Here is a 9685-nt window from a genome sequence, read left to right on the forward strand (position 1 = left end):
TTTATAATAGAGAAATGTCAACGTTCTGAAGTCAGAGTTGCTTGAAGTCCAGTGGGAAGTTTCTGCAGTCAGTTATGATTTGGGGTGCTATGGCATCTGCAATGCTTTTTTACACAATATAGCCTATATATATTTTTTAGATGGATCTGTATGTGTGTGTTGTTTGGTCTGTTTTAAAGTCTTCATTCATCTGTGTGATGTAGCCTCAGAATATTGCTACAAGAGGAGTGATTAAAAACTAAACCTCTACTCAAGTTCTCATGGTTAACTTGCATCCCATAATCTGGTAGTTATGGCAGACAAACATCTAATAGCATTAAATAAATATGACAAATATTTGCAGAAATGGTAGATGGTAGGGAGGGATACAGGATAGTTGGGCAATGAGCACTATAGGGAGATCTGGAGGTCTGGGCACCTAAACGTAAAACTGACTATGTTGTTCAAAATGTAAAAAAAGAAAAAGAAAAGGGTAATGTAACGTATAGATGTGAACATGCACATACTTCAATTTCTTGTTTATGCCCCAAAATGATTGGATGAACAGGTTTTGTAGCAATTTGTAGAACTTAATACCTTAATTGTCGAATGGTAAAAATGGCCAATTGAACACCAAGGTGCCCAATCTTTCTTCCTTGGTGCCCACCTATACTGTTAATTAATACAGATGGTAGACCTCAAATAATAGGCCTAAATGCTTGCTGTTGAGCTGAATAGAATGGGACTTCCTCCATCTGCAACCATTTCTCAACAGCAGTCAAAGATAAGAGATGATAAGGACTGTCTGGAGCATCAGGTATTTTTATGCATGGTTCCATGGGAACTCGCCCTATACGGATAACCTTCTACCCCGTCTGGAAGTTGACTGCCTTCACCTGACACCCCAGGAAGAACTACTTCCCAATTAGACAACTAGGACAAGGACGCCAAGTGAATGCTATTCACTTTGTACGGCGGCTATTTAGAAATAGCAGATATCGAGATCACGGCACGCATTGAGCTTGTGGATCTGGTAATTTGGGAAAATAGTCTGATATAGTCTGACTGAATAGTCCGATATTTTTGCTAAAAACAGGGATCATTTACGCTAACAACACATCAGAACTGTATGTTTCATGGTATTTCTTTTAGTGACAGTTCAGTGGAGAATGACAGTACAGTGAGGACAGGCAGTAACACACACAGGTCACCAGCTACAGTCGGAACAGAATCAGGTACCGTACAGTACACTACTGTTCTTTTGAGACATTTTTCAATGGTTGCATCACAACTTGTTGCTGCTTCATATTTTCCCCATCTTTGGTGGGATGACTTTCACTTCCAAGGGCGGTAAAGAACTTCAGAGGGGCTTTTGTGTCTTTCAACCATGCAAAAAGAAGCTTGAATCGATCCAACATTAATGACAATTAAACACCTAGGCTGTGAATCACTGAAATATTTTGTCAAAAGTAATATATTTTTTAAAAATGTACAATAACATCCCTTGAACGAAGTTGACTAGGAGGTTGACCGTACTATGAAAGACCTGAGGCCGATTCTACAAATGCCTACTGAATCAGTAGCTCTCACAACCTTCAAAAAAAGTTCAAAAATAGCATATGTACAAGCTGTCAGCTGTCGGCTTGTATATCTGCAAACTTTTAAAATGACAGATGCTCTCCCAGTATTAGTGGGTTCAAGGGAATAAATACTCCTGTGGGATCTTCTCATGGGTCTGTGTTTGCGGCTCCCACTTATGACTTGCAAGGGGCTCCGAGAGCCTCCACGATGGACACCTTGCCTTTAGGAACGTCATAACCGCTCCCACATTTGAAGGCGATGATAGTGGTATACAGTACGGGTTTTGTGTGTTTAGTGCGCGTCATGTGGTCTTGGGAGCAGGTCTGGGCGGTCGACTCGACTGGTTGGGTCCCACGTATCTCAGCGGAACGTACGTGGGCTTCTCGATCACTTCCAGACCCAGGTAGGGCTGCAAGGCCTGGGGAACACGCACCGTTCCCTCCTGGATGAGACGAGAGAGGCGGGATAGATGGAGGAAGAAGGAAGGAAGGGGGAGAGAGGGCAGAAAAGAGGGGAGTGGTACAGAGAGATCATGTGTAGGGCCATGAAGAAAAGGACAGGTGAGGGGAGGGAGAGACATGGGGAGGCAGAGATAGGGAAGAGAATATCCGGGAGAGGTACAGTAGGGAGAGATTAGATGTGAGGCAGAGAGACATAAGAGAGAACAAGAAAGATCAGTTACATCGAGCACTGCACGGCACGCATGAAGAAATGTATATCGTCGCTGTCATCGGATAGAAACCTCCTATCTCCACATTCTTCAGTTTTTTTCGTAAATTAACGCCCCTACCATACTACAGCATCACACAAAAGCATAGAAAGTAGCAGATCCACAAGCTCGAAACGGGGCGCTAAGTGACCCATTTTGAGCTTGTTGATCTGCTACTTTTTCAAATGTTTCTATTGGAAAATCCTGAAAAGACATATGCACGCCCGCTAGCATCTTACTTTAGTCTGGTGAGTCTCCAGGATAGCGATGACAGTTCGGGGGATGGCGCACGCTGTGGCATTCACCTAGACAAGGACATCGTGGATGTTAAAACCACTAAACCTGCAGCAGCGGTAAAGAATGTTCTCTACGTCTGAGCCCTTGTTCCCTTACCGTGTGAGCATACTGCAGGCTGCCGTCCTCTCTCTCATACAGGATGTTTAGGCGTCTGCTCTGGTAGTCTGTGCAGTTGGAGCCACTGGAGATCTGAGGAACCCAACGCACATAGATAAACACAATAAAACTATAAACTAATTTGTTATGACCGCTCAAAAGTAAATTATTGCATTGTTGTAATTATGCAAGGGTTTTGAGTCCCACTCCAATCAAAGGACTGCATCACTGTGTGCCCATGTGACCAGGATGTACAGGATGTAAAAAATGGGCGGGCACCCATACTAAAGATTCTATTGGACATATGAGGTTTGACAAAGCACAACGGTCACAAATATCAGCAGAATGCAAATATTTCCTAAGGTAATATTAAATGAATCTCTTGCTGTCCATCATCCCAGGTGATATTAGGGAATTTAAGGAGCCCGTTTCTACTACCACGACGTGAGGCGGGACTACGGCTGCTATGACACAATCGCCGTTGCGGTCCAAATCGTTAAGCAAACAGCCCTGTCAGCGACGGGGTCCCACCCCTTTTACTGAACGCTTTGGTTCCCATGGCGACACGTCTACGCAGCAGGCGTTGTAGCCACAACGTGGAAAGGGAGCTTCTGCTGTTGTAGAGAAGGCTGCGACGGTGGCAGGTTTATCTATCGAGCGCTGATCATTTCCATTTACCGTTGTCATCTGCCGTAGCCGCCCAAAGCTTAAATAGCCTACTATCGATGTTGGGGGCCTCACCTCTCCGAAGCTGTTCCTCCCAGGCATCCAGGCTTCAATGTCATACTTCCTGTGGGCTGGAGCACCCAGTTCCTGTGTTGGCATGTCCAGCACCCTGCAAGAGAGATTCAATATTCAAAAATGAATTATGCAGTGATTTACAAACAGTGGTTCTCAAAGTGGGGTCCGGGGACCCCCAGAAGGGGTTCCAGGGGGTCCCCAGCGAAATGATAGAAAATTAGGAACCAAATGGACCCTTATGGATCTGTAAATCTGAGAGTGTACACATGGAGTGTACTAACGGGTCCATTTGGATGCACTCTATAGGTGGAGAGAGCACTTGTGCGTGCATGTCCACTACCAACCTGTAGTGTAGCTCCAGAGAGGAAAAGATCTCTTTTTGGAGAGAGACAAACTCCTCTAAGAGCTGAGTGCTCTCCTCTCCTGTCTCATCTGCAGTCACTCCAAACATCTCCACCTAGAGATAGAGATAGAGAGATAGAGAGAGAGACACACGTCAATATTTCCCACTCTGGTATATTAACAGAGGATTTTTTACTATGTACGAATGGTAATTTTTTAAAAGCAAGGTTGCTATATTTGTGTGCAGAATCCATAATAGCTATATGAAGAAGGCGCTGGAGCAAAACTCGGATGCTTGGAACCTTTTGTTTTAATATGGAACAGGGTGTAAGGCAAAAGCGACAACGGTTCGATATCAGATTTCATCTTCGCCAGTAAATCTCTCATCGAAACGTTGTGGTTTTTGCCTTGCATATTAAAGAAAAAGGCTCCAGTCATCTAGTTGCTCCTGCGACTCCTTTATTCAGCTACTCTGTAGGTGTCTGCTCTTGAGATCCTTTCATTATTCCATAACAGCGCTGTTTGACATGACCTTGTTGAAGTGATGGACTCGGTACAGTCCCCATGCTTCTCTGCCTGTATCCGTCTCTGCTCTGTAACATGTGCTGCTGCACGCAGTCCTGGATCAAGAAATGACACATTATATCGTTGCTGTCGGGTAGAAACCTCTTATCTCCATATTTAAACTTTTTGTGTTTTTGTCATAAATTAACGCCCTACTTGATCATACTACAGCGTGACACAAAAGCATCAAAAGTAGCAGATCTTCAAGTTCGAAATGCGGTACGAAGCGACGTGTATCGAGCTTGTAGATCTGCTACTTTTGCTGTTTTGTGATTTGAAATTTGAATGCTGAACATTAAAGATGCAGCTCACACATCCAAAGTGTGGTTTAAGAAAAACAAATCTCTGATCAATACATACATACTACAAAATAATATATACATACATACAATTTTACCCTAACCACAAATTGTTCCTAAATGAACTTTATGGGATCTCAAAATCTATCTGTACCCTCATTTACAATGCCAGGATCTATTAATAAGCCACTATACCACGCCTGTTTAATATGCCCTCACCAATATATGACATGCCCCCTGCTCAATATGCAGAAATATCCAAGTCTCTGTGTTTGTTCTGACTAATGCTGGCCAATGAATGTAATAGCTAATTCAGCTCTGGCGTTTGTTTGTCTCTTTTATTTATTGCCATTTCATATTGCATGTACCATTTAGAAATGTGCCATGTCATTCATACATTGCAAAGTGACTAAACTCCACAAACAGAAGAAGTGCTTGTCACCTTACTGGCAGGTCCTTCCAGTTCACAGCATGGTCCATGAAGTAACCTGGTGAGGAAGAATTATACATTATACTATATTTATTTTATGTTGTTTATATCTAACCTTGTATTCTACCGTCACTTATAGTACTTATATAATACATTATTATATTACATGATATTTGGTACCCTGTAGCAGCCAATATGTCCCTGCCTTGTCCTTTGTTATAGCCTGTGTTTTATGGGTCCCTCCCACCCAGAACCTCCCCACAGTCTTCACACCGCACACAAATAACAGAGTTGAATAATGGTGTGGCTATCCTGTGCAATAGAAAAGGCTATCAGACAGTTATCTCAATTAACCCATTAAGACCTGAAAAGAAACAAAAATGTCTTTGCTTTAAAATTAAAAGATTTTAACTTTTTATACAGAGACTGGATAATTTGTCCCAGTACTATTCCTTCAGGTAAATTATCGCACACAATGAGTCTAGCTTACATTTCCAAGTAGCTTGTGGCAAGATTCACTACTTTCATAATAATGTGGCTTTCAAGTAGTTCGGCTAATTTTTTTATCACCATGTAGCTTGACAAAAAAAACAACAATACATGCCATCTCCCTCAATTTGTAGCTACCCATTTTTTTACCCAATAGCAGGCTGGGATGAATGTCATGATGCTCTCTGCTAACGCTCAACTAATGTAGCCTGGTTCCAGACGAATCTGCCAATCCCTCCAAATTCATGAAACGCATCATGAGAGCTCTCTCTCTCTCTCTCTGAAATGAGAGAGCGAGCCTTCCTTCTAAAGACGAAAGTAGACAGAAATGGTCCAATTTTATAATGATGGACCAATTATATGAAGAAAGGCTGAAAATCGGTGGTCCTTTAACACGCCATCTTTATTGATTTGTATGGTAGCTAGTTGTGGGTGTGTAACAGAGATTTCCTCTGTTACTTTGTCCCTTGTACAGTACATTGTAACCTTTATTTATTGATTGATTAATTGCATAGCATATGAGCACTTTTGTACGTCTCAGACTCCTATTGCGTCGTCAATTATCGATTGTTCCAAAATTCCGCAACACTGGAATGAGGAGGATATATGTATAGTCAAGCTTTAAATCACCAACAGTCAGATATCTGATGTGACGTCAATGATTTGAACTTCCTCAGCAGGCTCTTTGTGCCTCCATAGGGAATCAAATTATTAGCTTGGGAATGCGACAAAAACAACAAAATATCCATGAATTCCAAGTCTCTATGGGTTGAGTAAAAAAGTATTTTTTGGGGTAAACTATCCCTTTAATGGGTAAACTAATTGTGTCCAGGTGCATTATGATGAGTGCATACTGCATGCAGCCTTACCTGCCACTCCCACCTCTCCAGTCCCAGCCAGGTTGAGGTCAGGGAAGCGGCTTGGGTCCAGGGAATAGACCTGAGAGCGATGAGCATTGGGCTGCATCCCACACCCCTCCTGGACGGGGACCACCGAGAGAGAGAGAGGTAAGGGGAAGGGTGTGTAATAATCCTGGAATATCTTCGCTGTCGGGCAGAAACCCATTATCTCCACATTCTAACTTTTTTCATTTTTTCGCAAATTAACGCCCTAGAACTTGATCATACTACAGTGCCACACAAAACTAAAGCATCAAAAGTAGCAGAGCCACAAGCTCGCAACGCGGCGCGAAGCGGCACATTTCAAGCTTGTACATCTGCTACTTTTGCCAAGTTTTTCAATCCTGAACGTTTCCTGAAAAGTAACCGTTTTGGATGTTTCCACCCAACAGAGAGGATATCCAGGTATGTTAACCCAACTGATATCAGGTCAAAGGCTCAAATGGGAAAGTAAAGTTCTGATACTCACAAATACAGCTCCTTTCAGAATGTCTGGCACCACCATGGGGATGAAGCCCTGTAGATGTGGTAAGACAAACAAGAGGCCTGCAGTTGTAAGTAGAGGGAAATGACTACACTGTACAACCCAGAAACGTTATCCTTTTATATGTTGGCCATTCAAAAATAGCAGATATACGATCTTCTATCTTAGATATATATATATTTTTTACAAATCTCTAAAATGTAAGAAAATGTTGAATAATTTAGAATTATTCAACACAATCATCTTCTCTTCTACATAATCTCTTCTGGGGCTGCCTGGCACAAAACGTTTTCAGATTGTGGTCCGTGGCCAAATACATCTCAATGTGGGGGTCTTTGACATGAAAACATTTGAGAACCAGTGCTGTAGACTTCATATAGCCGTTTTTGCCACACACAAGACTTACCCGCCGTTGCAATGAGTCTAAAGCAAAGTTCTGCAGAGCGGTCTGTAACCTGGCCCCCACTCCCCTCAGATAATATGAGCGGTGGCCAGAGATATGGGCTAGATGTCTGGAAGAGAGAATAATCCATAATGAATAATTATGGTTTACACATATCAGCCTCTTGTCTTCACCACAGGGACCGGTGCTCAAACAGCAGGACAATCAGGATAAAAGTTGTTCTGGACCGTAGAGAAGCTTGAACCAGAAAATATATCGGAGCGTACACGGAGCGAAACGGTTCCATTCAGAGTTTTGGGGGACACCGTTTTACAAGCAAGATCAGAGAGGAAATTAACATCCCCGAGTTATCCTGTTGTTTGACGCTGCATGATCTGTAATGGGCGTGTATTACTATTGTTATTATGGGTGAATTTGGCATCCTGGCACTTTGGCAGCCATTTTTAAAGGGCAGAGTAAGTGTTAAAATAAGCTAACAATATTAGACAATGCAAATACCAGCTTGAGAAATAGACCAGAGAAGGAGGTCTATCTGATCTTATTACACGGCTTGGTTGAATGTTTCATTCTGATTGGTCAATCGCTGAATTCCAGCTGTGTGTTATTTCTGGATAATGACCGCTCAATAACAGATCTCTGTCTAATCAAAGGCTCCTGGCAAAGACCACCTGGCTGCACACAGTCCACTTGATTGGTGGTGTGTTTATGTGTATATTATATATGTGTAAGTAAATGGCGCTATGATATAATTCATACATACAAATAATAACAATAATTACAGCTACAAAAAAATGATAAAACTTTACAAGAGGATGGACACAATATAGGCCTACTGGAGCAGATATAAGAGAACATGGAGAGGATGTTTAACAAAGGGGAAAAATGTTCTCACCGTTGTCTGATGAGGCCCAATTTCTCCCCTAGCTCTACATGACCTTTGGGTTTGAAATGAAACTCTGTAGCAAAACGGAGAGAAAATAAGAGGTCAACATGTAGCCCTGAATGTGGTTCCATTGACCAGAATGAAGCATAAGACGTTACAAATAGGGTGACAAGATGACAACTGCCGCTGAAAGAATGTACTATATGCATATATTTGCATTTTCACATAAATATCTTATCTCCATATTATATATATATATCACAAAAGCATCAAAAGTAGCAGATCCAAAAGCTCGAAACTTCTTTTGCTACTTTTGAATTTGAATGAGTTTTGTACATATGAGGTTTGCACCCGACAGAGGCGAAGAACAGATTGATCACCTGGTTTTTCACCAACCAGCTCCACCACCCTGGCTTGGCTCTCCTCTCCGATTGGCTGGAACAGGAAACGGAAGATTTAATAACCTTGGAAACGACAACACCGTTTTCAATGACTAGAAAGCCTAATTTATTTTAAAAAGCCATTGGCCACACGGACATTTTTCAGTCGCTATTTTCAACAAGCAACATGGTCGTATCACAAGTAAAAGCAAGGTTAAAGACCATAATAAATCTCCCAAAGGGAGAAGCACAAGGGCGTTTGTACGTGCATGTGATACTTGTACGTGTGTGCATGTCACAACCACAATAATCAACCCATAAATTCTATTTGGAGCAATGCCATCGTCAACATCGAAGAGCGCGTGCGTGTTTGTGTGCTCACCACATCAGGGTGCGTGGTGTTGGGCAGTCTCAGTGCGCGTCCGTAATGCTCCTGTTCCAGCTCGGTCTCTTGGGTGTAAAGGTCATTGAGCCGGACGCGGATGTCCCGACCTGTCTGCCGAGCCTGGTTGTACTCTGGCAGCTGAGTGACAAACAATCCAGCATTCTGCATTATTATAATCATCATTATGACAAAAGGTGCAAGCTTGTCACCACTGACTGACTCAGAGACGTTGTGATGATGAAGTCAAAGATGAACTTACGTTAGGAAGGGTTTTCTTATCATTGTGGTCCTGTGGAGAGATAAGATTAAATGTTATATTAATACTAATAATAGACTGAAACCTCATTGTGTCATTGATCACCTAATCTAATCCAATGGTGGACAGCCGACCATTGCTTAGTGCATTGGTTCCCAAACTGATTTTGAGGGGCTCCCCAGATGATTAGCTTGATGTGCAACATTGTTCTCACACAACAGTAATCAAACCCTTAAAGGGGTGGGGGGGGGAGACAATATTTATCTGTGGAACAGAGTCAAAATAAATGTTATGCCTACAATTTCACTTGCTTGTCAGGGTGGTCCCCAGTTCAAATATGATTATTTTTGATTATTTTGGGGGGTTCCCAGTTCAAATATTATTGTTCTGGGGGTTCATGGCCTGAAACGTTTGAGAACGCTTGGCATAGTGGATAGAGAGGCTGTCTGTTGATGAGAAGGTATCTGG

The 9685-nt window shown here is 42.3% G+C and overlaps 1 protein-coding gene across 1 annotated transcript in view; it reads right to left on the minus strand.

Annotated features, from left to right (window-relative positions):
• Window positions 1-1263: 1263 nt before the first annotated feature.
• Window positions 1264-9685, minus strand: part of sars2 (seryl-tRNA synthetase 2, mitochondrial) — a gene marked incomplete at its 5' end in the record, with an annotated part of 13449 nt that continues 5027 nt past the window's right edge. The window contains 14 exons of the mRNA XM_080731732.1: window positions 1264-2002; window positions 2509-2574; window positions 2663-2755; window positions 3404-3497; window positions 3748-3860; window positions 4278-4365; window positions 5051-5096; window positions 6397-6505; window positions 6896-6943; window positions 7317-7422; window positions 8206-8269; window positions 8577-8631; window positions 8959-9099; window positions 9221-9250. Of these exons, the coding sequence (XP_080587858.1) occupies window positions 1862-2002; window positions 2509-2574; window positions 2663-2755; window positions 3404-3497; window positions 3748-3860; window positions 4278-4365; window positions 5051-5096; window positions 6397-6505; window positions 6896-6943; window positions 7317-7422; window positions 8206-8269; window positions 8577-8631; window positions 8959-9099; window positions 9221-9250 (1194 nt within the window). The 3' untranslated portion in view covers window positions 1264-1861. The remainder of the gene's footprint in view (window positions 2003-2508; window positions 2575-2662; window positions 2756-3403; window positions 3498-3747; window positions 3861-4277; window positions 4366-5050; window positions 5097-6396; window positions 6506-6895; window positions 6944-7316; window positions 7423-8205; window positions 8270-8576; window positions 8632-8958; window positions 9100-9220; window positions 9251-9685) is intronic.

This window comes from Nannobrachium achirus, assembly GCF_963921795.1.
Source record: "Nannobrachium achirus genome assembly, chromosome: 8".
NCBI classification, from domain to species: domain Eukaryota; kingdom Metazoa; phylum Chordata; class Actinopteri; order Myctophiformes; family Myctophidae; genus Nannobrachium; species Nannobrachium achirus.